This window comes from Anas acuta, chromosome 15 (genome assembly GCF_963932015.1).
Source record: "Anas acuta chromosome 15, bAnaAcu1.1, whole genome shotgun sequence".
NCBI classification, from domain to species: Eukaryota; Metazoa; Chordata; class Aves; order Anseriformes; family Anatidae; genus Anas; species Anas acuta.
Genome location: NC_088993.1, coordinates 1,224,718 through 1,240,728, shown reverse-complemented (window position 1 = coordinate 1,240,728; position 16,011 = coordinate 1,224,718). Strand labels below are relative to the sequence as shown.

The window sequence follows — 16,011 nt, the reverse complement described above, 5'->3', positions numbered from 1 at the left end:
AAGAAGAAAAAAGGAAGGACACAGTATAGACAGTTACAGAGCTTAGAGATAAGAGCCAAGAGCAATATGAATCTCTGGCTACTTACCAAGACCCATTTCTGCCTATCTAGGGGAAAGGAAGATGTTACTCATTTCTGAACAGACACCCAGAGTAAAGATAACAACTATGCCACCAGATAACAACTATGTCACGGTATATCAATATCTGTATTTCTAAATGCTAATACAAAGTATGCTACAACTTTGGTTGGATTTAGTTTGCTTACTTTCAGACAATAACAATATCATTTATGTCATGGCTTACTTATCGTTTTTGATTAATCCTGCCCTGCAACTCTCTAATGGGATAACAAATCAACAACTGAACATGCACAGTCATTCCCAGTAAACACCCAAGGGCAAGAAGGAGGGCCAAGGGGACAACAGGGAATGCTTCCACAAATAGCTTGCCACCATATGCTAGCCACAGAATCCTTGTGTGTTCACATAGCAATATGGAGCGTAAGTACTAAACAACATTACTAATACACAGATCAATATGCTGCTTCTAACACCTTAAAAAATAAGATACAAACTACTGTATTGCTAAAATACACTGTGGGCCATGAATAGATAATATCATTCATTTTATTTGTTTTTGAATATCCAGCCTGGGTATATTCAAATTAAAAAAGAAGCTCCTGCAAGGCTTACTACAAAAGACTAAAGTGGATTAAAAACTTATTGAGGAAAAAGAATGAAAAGAGTTAGAGCATGCCTTTAAATGCCTACTTTAAAAAAACAAACAAACAAACAAAAAAAACTTACTGCTGTTCTCCTTCATATAGGTCCACATCTCTCTTTCCTCGGGACTGTGAGCAAATGAGCAGTTTCCATCATACTGACATTTCTTGCCTGAAGCAATATGATTGCACAACTGGAACATGAATTAAAAAAAAACTCCTTATGAATATAAAGAGTAAATGAATGATACCAGAAAATGCTTTTTAAGTCTTGGCTAGTGTTATCCCCCCAGCTGACATTTATATCACCTGAAATGTAAAACTGTGTTTATTCTATTAAAAAAAACAAACAACCACTATTACTGTTGTCAGAAAGAGTAAACTGTTTGAAGCAAGTAACATGAGTAAGAATTTAGTTAAATCACTTTTTAGTAGTGACTAACTGCCACTGATGAGAAAGGGCTTCAGTAGCAGAAAAGGACTGATCTCAGATGTTAAGACTTAGCACTGCAGAAACACTATTAGCACATCCCCACCAGCTCCCATGAGAATTTCTGCAAAACTGATGAAAAAAGCTCAGTTACTGGTATTCTCCAGTTACCCCATTTTCTTAACCAACAAGGTTAGTTTTAGGTTAACATACATCAAACTGCAGAGGCACTTGTTTCTTTGCTGGAAGAGGACGAATAGTCATCCATTTCTTACGTTCATTAGACATCACTAGCACCACACGGCGATCTTTGGTCCACCTAGTTAAAAATGGACGCATGCAATGAAAAAAAAAAGTATTACTAAGAAAAGACAGAGTGTGTGTAGACAGAAGTAGAACCAGGAAAGCCACGAATGTTTCTTCGTAAATCTCAATTAGGCAGGGAAAGCTTTAACTGAATTTTGCTGGAAACTCTACCATAACTTATTAATTAAAAAAGCAAATTGCCACTGTAGCATTTCTCATTACAAATTATTAACATACTTCAAAGAGATTTACTCTGTTGTGCTTCGATACACTTTTCGAGTTCCTTGTATGGCCTCTTTCCTTAGCAGTAACAAAGTTTCCCAAGAGAGGCTTTAAACAGCTACAAGAAGGCAAAATTTTCACTGTTCTGTCTTACTTACGGGTGTCTTGCCTTTGCACTGCAGTATTTTTTGTTTCTGTCTGGCTCATTAACTTGACCATTTCTCCAGCACTGGCCACAAACAAACTTAATCTTCAAATTAAGTGATCCATATTTCATTTGGTTCCCAAGGATCTTAAGCCAAAAAAATAACAACAACAATAAAAGTATTTTGTATCTGCAAAGAAATCCACACAATTATGAATTACCCCTACAATAAAAGTATACAATCTATGTCCTGAAGCAGATATTACACTACACGCCTTGCAATGGTTCAGCTTTAAATTTCATATTTAGACATTTCTTAAGGAATGCCTTTTTATTTAACTTATTTCTGATTTAACTATATGTACACAGAAGTTGTGATAATATGAATACGATGTATAAACTAAATAGATAAAGGTCCTACACAAAAGACTATCAATGGCCCTATGGCAGCTGCCTTTGAAATGACAATTAGGTTTCATGTTTCACCTATGACAGAATAAGAAAAACAAAAAAGCAATTGCATTGAAGCAAAGCAGGCATTTTAAGCATCATTGCACCAAGAAAAGCTATACTGAAAGATCATTCGGGGAGAGTTAAAAGTGATTTCTGAAATACACTACATTATACAGACCCAGAAAAAGAATTACCAGAGTTGCTACAGAGTTAGTTTCATGGCAAAATTAAAATACCTGTGATCCATGGGTGCTAGCTTCCATGTTCTGCCAATATTTCTTTGATTCTTGAACAATAGCATCATGTGAAATGCCTGTAAAGGAAAGTAAAAAGTACTTACGACTATCCTAAAATTGCAGAAATGCCCAACCTGGAGTGATACTCAAGTCACAATGTTTTATTTTTATTTTTACATGTTTTACATACTTTTTTTTTTTAATGTATATATACACGTATACACACAAACTCGTAAGAATCTCACAGGGGCCTCCAAAATAGAAATACTGTATATATGATCACATTGAAAAGCTAACACAGAAGTGTTTTTTCTTAAATTACAGATTGCTCAAATAAGTTAAGATACATCTTTGAGTATTTATGTAAACATAATGTACTTATCCACTGAGAATCTATTTAGAAAACCTGGATTTTATTGGAGACCACCAAAAAATTATTCAAATTGCCAGCTGAAAGAAACTAGATTATCCCTGTCTTCTTTAAAGAGATCTTAAACAAGTCTTGTTAATTAGGTCTTGTTTCAGAAAGGCCATTCTTACAACTATTTCAGCTAAGGCTCCCATCGCAGCTACACAGCATGCTCACATACTATAACATTTGCTATCATTCCACACAAACACAGACTGCCATCTGTGTTTGGTTTGAGGGTTGGTCAAATACTTATTTCCTGACATAGCATTCCTTTACTTTCCATACCCTACATTCAGAAGAGGACCATCGTTCAAAGTGCAGAGACTAAGCTTTAATTGTCTGTGGGGAACCATCAGGACAGCACAAACATCCTTCCAAAAATAAAACACATCCTTCTGTGGCAAATTAAGGATTTCTTGGAGAACCCTTACTTCAAAACAGAAATTACAGGAATTAAATATTTGCTGTCCCTGGCTATGTAGCTGCAGCAGGTAAGAACAGAAAATTAGTGTTTTATTTGCACACGTAGAGCTCTAAAGGTTCAGCCCAGGAGAGACCGAACAACAGTGATTTGCAAAGAAACAGTCACCTCTTGTATCTCTGACTTCGTTACTCCAAAAATTTTCAGGTGTGTGAGACATCCTGGCTTAGCACACCAGTACAAGATTCTAGGTAGAAAGCTGAAGCAATGAGGAACCCCTTTTTCAAAGGGACATTGAAGGACAAATCACAGACGTAAAGGAGTAAAACTCCCAGCAACACTGTACCACTTTGGGATTGACCTATTTCCTTGGATTTGACTTGGATTCAAAAACTGTGCAACGTTTTTGGTTTTATTTCAAGAAAAAAAAATCACATGAAAACGAACTGTTTTTGACAATTTTTATTACTAAAACCTTTCTGATTTTGAAAAGCTAGAAGGCTTACTCAATACATTGTATCAAATTTATACAACTGTTGATTGAATATTCTGTGTGAAAGATTTCAGCAGTTTGACAGTCAGTGCACTGATCCCAAATTATTTATTTCAGGAGGAAGTGAGACAAGGAAGAAGCAGGATTAAGATTAAGGTGAGCACTTTGCTGAATATACCTGTTTCCTTCTGCATTATCCAGACTTTAAGCTCTACCAGACTGTGAGCATAAAAGCATTTATCCTCTCTTAAGCAGCCATAATGCACCTCATGTCTGCACAGGTCAAGCTGACAACGAACTTGAAAAGGGCGGATTTTGGAATACTTCACCATAGTTTCTCGCAAAATGTGGACAAGGCACCTGTTTCAAGAAGAGTCAGTCTTAGACATGCCTTAAAATTACTTTTGTGTGTGGCAAAACAACATAAAATAACCATTCTTTATCACAGCTTATTCAATTGCCTTTTTAACATTTCTTACTTGAAATCAGAAAACAAGAAGCCTTCCCAAAAGGAAGTAGCACCTAATCATCATTTCTAGGTTGAGTAAACCAACATTATGAATTAGTGCTCTTGTAAAATCCAGAGGTTCCTCTTCTGCAAAACATTGCTGAACCCAATCCAACCGGATCATTGGTTTCCATAAGGCAAAGCACATCATGTTTACTTTCAAGTATATAGTCTAATCAAATTACAAACACAAAGTACTTATTCTTTGGTAGAGCATCATTAAAGAGTTGATGCACCAAAGTAAAAGCCTTGCTTTTAGAGCTTAGAGTGAAGCAGAGTAAAAGCAAAGCAATTAAAACACTCCCATTTGTGATTCCATTATATAAGAAATGAAATATATTTAATATCATAAACCTATTTAACACTAATACTGCTATAAAATCTTTCTTAGCTTTCAAGTAATAATGAAATACTGTCATACTACTTTTCATCAACTGAAATAATAGGCCTAAAAGTCTATTTCAGGTAATTAATTTCAAGTAATTAAAGTAAACCTATTCTTAACTGATTGGGTTAAAACTAATGTAAAATAAGCAAAATTGAGTAAGACTGAAGAAAGAGCAGACTTATGAAATCCTATATGAATTTAACATCACACATATAATTATAGCAATGCAGCTCAGCGGGTAGACGAGCTACTAGCTGACAAAGCAATAGGATTCAAGTATGAGGGTAGACACCACTACTTTTGAATGCATTGATAAAGATAGAGCTCACTTCCAATTTAGTTATGTGAAACAATCTTTGTTCAGTAAGTTTGTCTTATCAATACCATCAAAGCACCACAGTTAATCAGCAAGGAAGATAAATTAATCAACAGGTAAAAAAATGAAACTCAATATTCAAAAATACCCTGAAATCTCTGTTTCTAATTTGAAAATTAAAGAGATGGTATTTCAGACATACTTGTTATCTTCAAAGTCATGCATCGCAGGGTGAGAACAAGAAGATGAATTATCTTTGTTCCTTTTGCTTATTATTCTGGGTTTGTGATCAAAACATTTCTGGAATACAAAACAAGTAATTATAGAGTATATATTTTATATATTAAAAATATACCTCACCTTAAATATTTTATCATAGACTTCAACTAGTCTCTACTTTAGAGCTATTCAGATTATTACTCAATATATTTCAAAATATACAAGTTAGTCACAAACCAAAGCACTTCTTAACAGATAAATAGATGATCTATTATAATTTTTATTTTATTAGAAATAAGCAGCACCTCACAAAGAAACATAAATAATCCATGATGTTCTTGAAGAAGTCGGGACACAGTGAAGTTGATCTTTCCATTTCCTCCAAAAAGAGCTTCTCGACTAAAGGCTCCTTTGCGCTCCAGTGTCCATACATCTATCTCCTCTTGGCAATACGCAAACGTGCAGTGACCTGGATATCGGCATTCCTCTTCAGCAGCAACATCTAGAATAACACCACTGAATTTGACACTGCTCTTACATAACTCCTACTTTAAGTTCATCTGAAAATCTTTACTATCTCCATTGAAAATGTTAAATAAAGAAGTTATACCTGTTGTAAACAGGTCACTAAACTCTAACAGATAGTAGCAGAACCTCATACAGAATGACTTGATGAAAATTTAGAGCTCCTCAAAAAGACTGATGCACTATCCTCCGCTACTCTAAGACAACAATGCTGAGAGCCCAGAATACTTCTGTTTAAATACAGACAGATATTTGTTAATTAATATACTAGTCAACTTGCTCACACCATAAGCAGAAGTTCATAATGCACAAGTCTAACAAAAATGCTCTGCTGTTGTTTTTTTAATAGTAAGTGCTCAAAATACACTGTACAGAGCTGCAGGTGGCTGGGTGGTGTACCAAGCCTGCCTAACAGCCAGACCAGTTTCTTTGCTAACCTACAAGAAGCTGAAAAAGCTGTCCTGCATGTCCCTCCCTGTCCAGAGCACATCTTTGTGAGAATACAACTCCTCATGAGAAGGTAGGTGCACCCTGAAAGACCTGCTGCAGTCAAGACAGTGGGATCCACTTTTTTGGACTCTACTCCTCCCTTGTGCTGGCTTGCCAAACAGTAACACATACATACACCAAAGCTTTGGGGAAATATTAGAAATCAGAGGGGCACTACTCCTGTGCCTTTTCTTAGTAATCACTGTATGCATAATTCACAGGAAAAAGGCCCAAAGTGACACAGTAAAATGAAGCAAAAGTAAGAATATCACCTCATACTTCATACTCAGAAGAGAAGTTATTCATAATTAAGGACAGAAGTACATCTCATGTTTTTCTAAATAATCTTGTTAATTGTCAAAATATGGCTCCCCTCGTGGCCTTTGAAAGTATAAATAGCCCAGTGAACCTTCTTCCCCACCTCCCATGAAGAAGAACAAAAACTCATTCTATACTTCACTGTGAAAAAGCTAAAAGGCATTACTTTGAGCGTAGGCATTAACATTTTACTGTCTATAACAACACGTACCTTTACATATATAATATGGTCCTACATATTGTGTCTTTGTTGGTCTTGGACGTATTTTTTTCCATGATTTATCTTCAGAGTTTTTAATTCTGCCAATCAGAATATCCTTCTTACATTTATGTTCTAAATTGGGATGGTAAGCATAATCCAATAATTTAGGACCTGAAATGATCACAGAGAATTGCTTATATTCACATAAAGTGCAGCATACTTGTACCATCTCCACACACAGAAGGCACATACAACCAAAAGCAAAGTACACAAACACACTATATTGAATTCTTACTTGCACCAGCAAGTCTGAAGAACCAAAACTCATTAACAACCACATTGAGCAGAATGAAATAAATAAATACTTACAAAACAGCCAGTCCTGGCAATAAAAAGCACAAGTTATTTGGGGAGGAGGTGCTGTGTTACAACCTTAGAAGTACTATGGGAGGATTTGCACAATGTACAAATCGCTACATTTTTTCAAATTCCTTACCATGCGTTCCCAAAACACTATTTTAAAACTTTATTTTTAAAGTTTGATTTAAAACTTTTTGTTTAAAACAACAAAAAGTTGCTTACTTACAAAAAGGCAATGCAGATGAACTCCAAGAATGCGTAAATGATCCAATTTAACCTCTATTTATTTATTTATATTAGAACAGCTACTATGTTCAGACACAAAACACTAGATAAGGAGTATACATGCCAAAAATAAAAATGCCCCTCCCAGAGCCTTGTGATTTTGGAAGCAAAGATGTGCCTACATTTAAACTCTGTTTTTAGGATGATACCCAGGTGAAGATTGTATTACTTCTGAAAGAAAGAAATCAGGGAGTAAGTCTGAAGATTAGCAATGCTCAGTGAACTTTGCTATTTAAGAAACTACAAAAAAAGAGTGTGACCCATTTTCCCTGGGGAACCTGATGGCACAGCACAACTTCACTAGCAGGTAATATAAGGATGCAATACTTAAAGGCTTTGATAGAGATGCAAAGAAGAGAAGAAATAGATGTTTTTATATAAGAAGTCAAGATATAAACAAGTATTTCCACCAATATTTTATAGCTCTGGCTTTTAACAGAGCATGTTCTGTGGCTTTTCAAATATGACTTGGATTTGACATGGATTTTTCTTGTAAAAATAATTTTAACCAAATAAAGGAGTTCCTAAAACTGCAATATTCATTCCACAAATGTCTCGATACAAGTCTCTATAAGATCGATTACTATGCTGTACTTTATTATTGACACCTGTAACTTGAAACAAAATGGTGTTTTTTCGTGTTTTTCTTAAGATTAGTCTTAATAAAAGCTATTGCTTCTAGAATACAGCTCTGTTTAACAGCAACAGCTCAGGCCTAGATTAGTTATATTAAAGCCCAGTACAGGTTAAGATCCTTTGAGTCAATACAGTGAAGTTAAGGTTTGGAAGCCTCATGATTATGATTTAGAATTAGTTTGGAGAAAACAAAACAAAACAAAAAAACAAAACAAAACAAAACAAAAAAAAAAAACAAAAAAAAAAAAAAAAACAATAAAACAGATGGGATGTGAAGGTTACCAGGTACTTTGAACTGCAGTTCAATTCCCCATGGCCAATCAGAGAGGGTATTGCAAGTTTTTTTTTTAGTCTTGAGCAAAGGTGTCATTCTTCACAGTACCCTGGGCATTGGGAGGAAAGTGAATACAGAATGTGAATGACCTTACACAGTAAACCTACAGGTTGGGGAAGGCATGTGATGATTTGTGGTGGTTTTAGGAATCAAGAACCTATTAGGACAAGAAATAAAGAAAAGAAGAAAGACAATAGAGTTCTTGAAACATTCTACCAGTTCCTTAATAATAAGATCATACTACAACCGCAAAAACAAGTTGGAATTGAACACTATTGGGAAGCCAAGAGTATTTTATGTACACTAATATTTTAAATGTATGCTTTAGACTACTTTAAAATGAACCCAATTGAGTCCCAAGGCCCCTTACCTTTTTTGACAAAACATAACTGGCAGGCCTGTCTTAGCTCGTGTGTGCCTTCTAATGGGTTTCTTCCGGCAAGTACTGAAGATACAGGTACATTAGCAGTTGCACTGCTAAAAACATTTGAAAACTCATTTCTAGCTTGACCTGCAATTCCCACGTAATTTTCAGACCCAAACAAACTACTAGGGCCATTTATCTGTTGGAAAAAAGTGTATTTTACTTGATCCATCTCATTTCATTTCTCTACATTTAAAATTTAACTTATTTAAATTATTATTCAAAGAATAAGAAAGATTGCACAAAAAAAAAATAATCAAGTACAAACTTAACTACATATCTAGGAAAGGGGACAGATTTCACAAAAGCCATACACACAGCAAACCAAGCATATAACAAGACCCAAGCAAGTACAGGGTGAACAGCAGCAGTTGCCAGGCTGTTGCTCCATCTTGGCCCATGAGGATGCAATCCTTCATGCCACCCTTCCACACACAGTCAGTGGCCAGCAGGGCCAGTATCTGCAGGAAATACATGGCATGACTATGATACAGAGACCAAATGGATTCTTAGACACAAGGCAGCCTCTGCTCTGTTCCTGTACTAAGACAGTTCTCCAGGACTCCTAACATTTGGCACCCACACCATACAGAGATTTTCCCTCTCTTTGGTTGGTTATTTTACACTTCAACTGTATTTTAAAATTATTTTTTTCCTGTGTTCAATTACTGCTGCTTTGAGCTACTGTAAAACGATTAGCATACAGTTCTGGTATGGAAAAAAGTGCCATTATTTTCTTAATTTTCATAGTAGAATTTTCTTTTAAGGTCTATGTTAAGCCTGTGAGGCATTAAGATTTGAACTGATGTAAAAAAAAATAATACTTACAAACAATGGGGAATTATTGCTGTTAAGAGTTGGTGTTCCATCTCTAGAAGCTGAACTTGAGAGATCTAAAGGAATAAAAGGAAGTTTCAGTTCCTCAAAGCATCCTATCCCAAAAATTATATATCATTCCTGCAAAGTATAAGCAAAGGTGCTTTTTTTTTTTTTTTGGACAAACAGAGAAGTTTATTGTTTTCTATGGGGTTTTGTTTAGTTGGTTTGTTGGGTTTGTTTTTATTTTTCCCAATTATGCAAAAGCCCCGTTGTAAGCAACTCAGCTGACAAATTACTGGGCAATCATGTTCAATATAACCATCTAATTAACATTAGCGGTAGTTTTGCAGACATGCTGAAGGAATATAAAGATACCCTTGCAGTACAAAAACAGTAGATAGATAAGCTATATCAGATTAGCAAAAATAAGGAGATGAAAGAGGGTTTAGAGAATTTTAATTTTGCTTTGTACATTTGGCCTCGTTTTAAAGAGAGCATGCTCTGTAATACTGGTGATTAGAGACAAAACTTATTTCTTTTCTATTCCAGTTCACTGATTATTTCTTGCTATTTCACATGACTTTACTATATAATTACAGAACCTGGAGTCTGAATCCAAATCTGAAATATTGCTATATTTTCAGAGAATACAATTATACTAGACTTCTAGGATTCCTGTTTATCGTCAAATCATCAGAAATGGTTTAAGCTGTGAGTACATCTTTGTTAAAATAAATACCTAAGTAAATAAAGCCTGAAGTTAGCATGGTTCCTTCTTTATACTTTTTCACCTGAAACCACTAACTTCCACAACAAATTAAAAATGAAATGCACAGAGGGAGCTTAGAGCATACTTAGGCAGACCCCAAGTAAACAGCAGCTTTATTTATAAAATCTTGTGTATAACCAATACTGATCATCAGTACTCTTAAATATGAGCACAGGCCAAATTTTATGGAAGTACTAAATATTAGTGAATAGTGGTGAAAATTTCTTTGTTAAAAAGGGAAGCCAGTTGTCTCATTCACAACTCTAACTCATCATAAGGTCAAATATTAAGACTCATTTCTTACCTCTTTTTGGGTCACTGATTGAAAAGGTGCTTAATGGTGAACAAAAATTTTCCAGTGAAGAAGCCAAAGGCTGTGAAAAGATTTCTGAAAGAGAAGGCGAAGGAACAAATCCTGTGCTAACTGGCAACGTCCCCAGCAGTGAGGCAGAGAAAGGAACACTGGGAGCTACACTTCCTGCAGGAATAGGTCCCCTGGCACCTGTAGTTTGCTGGATAAAAAGGAATTTAAAAAAGTGTTCACGCACAGGAGGAAAAAAAAAAAACTCTCAAGAACACAATCTCTAACAGTTTTTCTTTTAGTGAAGTTTCTACTAAGTTTTGGTAAACCTACAGCAAAACAACAATAAGAGGTACCCTTCAGTACTGTGCAGAACTACAGGACACTTACAGAAGTGCAGAAATTACACCTCAGTGCCCTAATCAATAAATTCTCTATGAACCAAGCACTTTAATGGTTCAGTTAGCTGAATTTAATAATGGATTTGATTTTTTTTTGTGAACTAAAAATCAGAATTGAATTACCAAATTATGTTAGAAGCATAACACAATAGTGAAAAGGAAGAAGAGTCCAACCCACATGATTTCTTCTAAATAAAAAGAGAACATAATTCAAATTTCAGTACAGTAAGGAGTTAAGAGTTAGCTTTGAAACAAATCTTCAAGTTGAATCAAATGATATTGTGCTCTGTATAAGCCAATTCACCTTCTTCACCCAAGCAAAACCACACAAACGTTGGTAAGCACATGACCAAGTTTGGGAGTTTCTTTCCCTGCCTCCCCAAGAAGCTCCCTCCTTGTCTACAGGTTGACTAAGCTGGTCTGCACAATTCAGGCAATGTCTGGTCCCACATGCCACTCAGGCTCTATACTACATGAGACCCACAGTCTGTCTTGAAGGATTGTATTTCCTCTTGGCTTTCACTATGGCAAACTTCTTAGTTTTTCTTAACAACCACAATCTATATTACCATTAACACACAAAACAAACCGCATAAAACTTTAAATAAAAAATGCTTGGCCTTATTTTAAGAGATCACACAAGACAAGTTCACTTCTGTAATCAACCTTATTTACAGCTGCATCCATAGCTGAATGAGAAATTTAAATCAAAACTAATTAAAGAATTGAACATGCCAGAGCCTCATTTAATACTGTGATCCTAAGGGCTCCAAATGACTGTCAGAGCCAGAACCCAGAGTCAGTAACCTTGCTAATAAGTTTAGCCATCTCTGGTCATCAGTTAGAGCTTTCATTCTGACTGACAGCTGAGGAACTCTGTATGCTTCTTATTTTGTTATAACACTCTAGAATGACAGTGTAATGAAAAACAACTCTTCAAATGCCTAAATTTCTGTAATATCTTTAAGAAATATAAAAGGTCAGCCTCATGATGATCTAGCTATTTCTGGTCACGCAGGACGCAATACTGGGCAAAGCTCCGATTACACAGATTCTAGTGGATGCATTAGCAGACCACAGCATAAGCACCACTGTCCTGCAAAGCTATCAGCATATGCTTAATTTGACTTTCTAAAGGCCCAGGGTGGGCGCTTCAACAACCTCCAGTTCACTGAGGACTCATTTGCAACAAATACACATCTGCCAGATTTCAAATGCCTGCCTCACTTTCCATACTAATAGAATTAGTATCCCTCCCCACAGTGGTAGTACTGGTAGAAATATTTCTCAAAGTAGCAACCCTCCACGGCAACTTCACTTAAGTTTTCCAACACATAAGACCAATGTGATTGTCCTCAGAGCCCCGTAGGGTCCTGATGTTATATTTTCAGACACATCTGAAGGAAGCACATCTGAGAGACTCAAGTTGACTGTACACAAATACAGCTCGATGTAACCGGGAAAGTTAATTCACATTTCATTACCTGCCCACTTTGAAAAACAAAACAAACACTAAAAAGAGGAAAAAAAAAACAAAAACAAACAAACAAACAAAAAAAAACAACACACAAGATGTCACTCAAAAGAACAGTCTTTTGAAAAGAAAGAAACAAAAAGTCTTACCATTACACTTTCATCTGGATCAGGCACAGAATCAAGTAATTCGTCAAGTTCTTCCCCAATAATTATATCCCCATCTCCACAATCTAAACATGCTTCTGGCATAGAGAATGAAACATTTCCTCCATTTGCCAACACTGCAGAAGGCAAAGAAACCTTTTCCACTTGAAGAGACATAACAGAAGATAAGGATGACAGGGGTACTGATGCCACTTTAGACAATTCAGAAACAAAGACTGATGAAGAAGCAGCAGAAACCATTTCTTGCTTCTGGTCAGATAAATCTGAAACAGATAACACAGGAATGAGTGCAACTTTTAGTCAGAAATGTAAAAATATCTCCCATAACGTTTATCATGCTGACATGGGGTGGTGGGGGTAGAGAAACGTGAAGAATGTTTAAGCAAATAAATGTATTCAGTTTCCTCTAACTTCCAGCTGACATGTACCTCTATCTCAGTGCTTATATACTTCTGAAACTAAAAGACAGCAAAAGTTACAGACTTGATACTTTACTAAATCTTTGGCATATTCTCACTTTCCTATTTTTCCAAGTTAGAGAGATCTGCAAGACAATCGCATTAATGGCAATTAGTCATATCAAGATGGGGAATGCCACTGGAGATTGGATCAGCCACTCCAATATGTAGTTTTATAGAGAAACAGATCAGACTTTTTGTCACAGGTCTTTCAAATGACAAGTTACATTTTCTTATGGAGAAGTTTCTTAACAAATACAAGTAGGTACACATGATAAATCTAGTTTCCTAGCATTAATACTGGAACACAAGACTCACCGAACTCAATATCTTCTACAGAAGAAGAAGAACTCTGCAAGTGAGAAAAAAAATACCTCTCAGCACTTTGCACAAGAGCCATTAAAATTGTTCAAACCTGTTTCACAGACTAAGAAGGTAAGCCCTCACATTTAGGCTTAGGAATTTAAAGACCAAACATTTTTTCAGATAAAGTATCCATTTGCAGACTGAAATACAACCACTGTAGCACTAAAAATCTGTAAGCAACCAACAATAGTGAGACTGATACTTGGTATAAGTCCAAATTGCAACTTAAATGTGCTGTTCCTTTATTTCCTCATTCTACTCAAAATCCTCTGTTTACAACTAAGTTGTCTATATTCACCTGAAAAGAAGTCTGTAAGGAAGATGAAGAACTCTTCTTCATTAGTGCTACTCAGATACATTAGAAATATGAAGATATATTTAAGTTCAAATGCAAGGTCAAGTTTTGGCAAGTTAAAGGTCTAGCACCCTTCACTTGAATTACTCTCAGTAATATAAAATAAATAAACAAACAAACCACATAAACTATGCCATTGTCTCAAGGCATTAAATATATTCCCTACATTGGATCTAAAGCTCTAGCTAACATTTATTCTACGGAGATAACTTGAACAATCTCACGCCCTAATTTGCAATAAGCATATAGCAAAATCAAACACAAAGACTGATGGAACCCTGAAGTCCAAAATACCAGCACCTTAAATAAAATGTGAATTGCGCAATTTTTACTTCATCATTGTGAAATTATGAAAGCCATTCCCCATAGTTTAAAGTCAACTTTCACTTGAAATGTGAAAACTTACCAGATTTAATATATCACTAGAAACTGAATTTGAAGAGGGTGGCTGCAATGGAAAGATACCTCCATTAGGTACAAAACTGAGATCAAGAGAGAGAAAGCAATTAATTTTTTAAAACAGTAGAAATTTGTAAGAGTTACAATGAAGTCTTACCTTTGCTCTTACATATGCTTTCCTTATTTTTAACCCTAATTTTTGAGCTAGCTCTTGAGTCAGTTTAATCACACTTTCATCCTAAAGGAAATAAATAAAAATTCATAATGTATATCTATTAACAATTGGTCAAAGACATCTGTTTGCATCTCAAATAATCTATATTCTGAAAGATCTCTGTATGCTGGATGTCTCTTAATGCATACTTGTTCTTTCACAAGCACATAGGACTACAAGCTGCACTGAAAAATACAGAAGCTATCCTTAAGCAAAATTATTCTAATGTCTAGAAGTAAAAAAGAAAGAAAAAAGACCAGAAAATAGAAGAGAAAGCACTTGTCTATCTGAATCAAAAATAACAAAGATTTTCCAAAACCAGAGACAGTGAGAAGTGTGTGTGTTTTCTCTCAATATTTTTGATGTACAGAGAAGAAAAAAATTAACTCAATAATCTGTCCTAAGTCTGTTTTGAGCACACCATGTAAGTTTCGATCAGCATTTTAGATCAAATCAGGAATGCAGTTCTGAAGTGAATCTCTTAATCATCCTCACTCACTGCATTTTAGCTTGCATTATGAATGGTCTCAGAGAGCCAAATTAGATTCATTTAAGATGAAACTAAATGGAAAGAAGTGCTGCAGGAGCATACTTGATGCACTCCAACTCTTAAAAAAAAAAAAAGCATGGAAATCAGATCCTCAGTATCATCATTCCAGTCTACAGATCCTCTCCTGTTATACCACACACTGCTTGCTAATACAGACATAGCCTAAACTTAGAGGTGCATATTAAGGGATTTAGATGGAGGACAATGCACAGGTAAGAACTACATTACTAAATTCATGAAAAGCTAAAAAACAGCCATCACAGGAATAAATGCTACACTTTATGGGTTCTTTTTAATGTTTAGAGTATAATAACTAGAGAATTTTAAACAACAGTTAAATGGTTCTAGTGTTTACTGCAAAAGCTTATAGCAGTTCATACATATGGAAAAGTTAGTATTTCTTTTGCTGAAAGTTAATGTAACAAACTGAATTTGAAGCTTGTAGTATCTGCTGTCAGCCTTAACATCCACAATTTAAAAAAAAAAAGAAGAAGAAGAAATACATATTAAAACAAAAATTTAAAACAAAAATTTTTTTTTAAAACAAAACTGTACTGGTCTTGATGTAAGTACAGGTTTTCTGTACTAATTTATTTAAAATATCATAAACAGTATAATTTGCCTACCTGCGGCACAGCAAGAGAACATTTTGCTACAGCATCATAAGCCTTCTTATACCTTCCCAGTTCGTTCAAAGCTTTTGCTTTCCGATACAGAGCTCTGAAATTGTTTTCATTCAACCTTAATGCTATCTCACAGTCTTCTAGAACCTTTTCATGAAGTCCCTACGATGGATAAAAGGAAAAAAAGGAACTAATCAGATCAGTTTTTATTGTTAGAAGATAGCATGTAAACTGTATTAAATTAAGCTATTGAAACACTATAAAACATTCA

At 35.2% G+C, this 16,011-nt stretch overlaps 1 protein-coding gene across 4 annotated transcripts in view; it reads right to left on the bottom strand.

The window, feature by feature from the left end:
- Positions 1-16,011, bottom strand: part of ZC3H7A (zinc finger CCCH-type containing 7A) — a 28,525-nt gene that overhangs the window by 4,003 nt on the left and 8,511 nt on the right. For all 4 annotated transcript variants that reach the window (XR_011101765.1, XM_068699925.1, XM_068699926.1 and 1 more), the window contains 16 exons: positions 15,744-15,902; positions 14,511-14,591; positions 14,361-14,402; positions 13,552-13,585; positions 12,758-13,038; positions 10,737-10,944; positions 9,673-9,737; positions 8,791-8,983; positions 6,815-6,976; positions 5,577-5,773; positions 5,255-5,352; positions 4,019-4,200; positions 2,515-2,591; positions 1,839-1,972; positions 1,366-1,471; positions 808-916 (listed from right to left, as the gene is read on the bottom strand). Coding sequence is in view for 3 of the 4 variants with exons in the window: in XM_068699925.1 (XP_068556026.1) it covers positions 808-916; positions 1,366-1,471; positions 1,839-1,972; positions 2,515-2,591; positions 4,019-4,200; positions 5,255-5,352; positions 5,577-5,773; positions 6,815-6,976; positions 8,791-8,983; positions 9,673-9,737; positions 10,737-10,944; positions 12,758-13,038; positions 13,552-13,585; positions 14,361-14,402; positions 14,511-14,591; positions 15,744-15,902 (2,128 nt within the window). In the remaining variant the exon portion in view is untranslated. The remainder of the gene's footprint in view (positions 1-807; positions 917-1,365; positions 1,472-1,838; positions 1,973-2,514; positions 2,592-4,018; positions 4,201-5,254; positions 5,353-5,576; positions 5,774-6,814; positions 6,977-8,790; positions 8,984-9,672; positions 9,738-10,736; positions 10,945-12,757; positions 13,039-13,551; positions 13,586-14,360; positions 14,403-14,510; positions 14,592-15,743; positions 15,903-16,011) is intronic.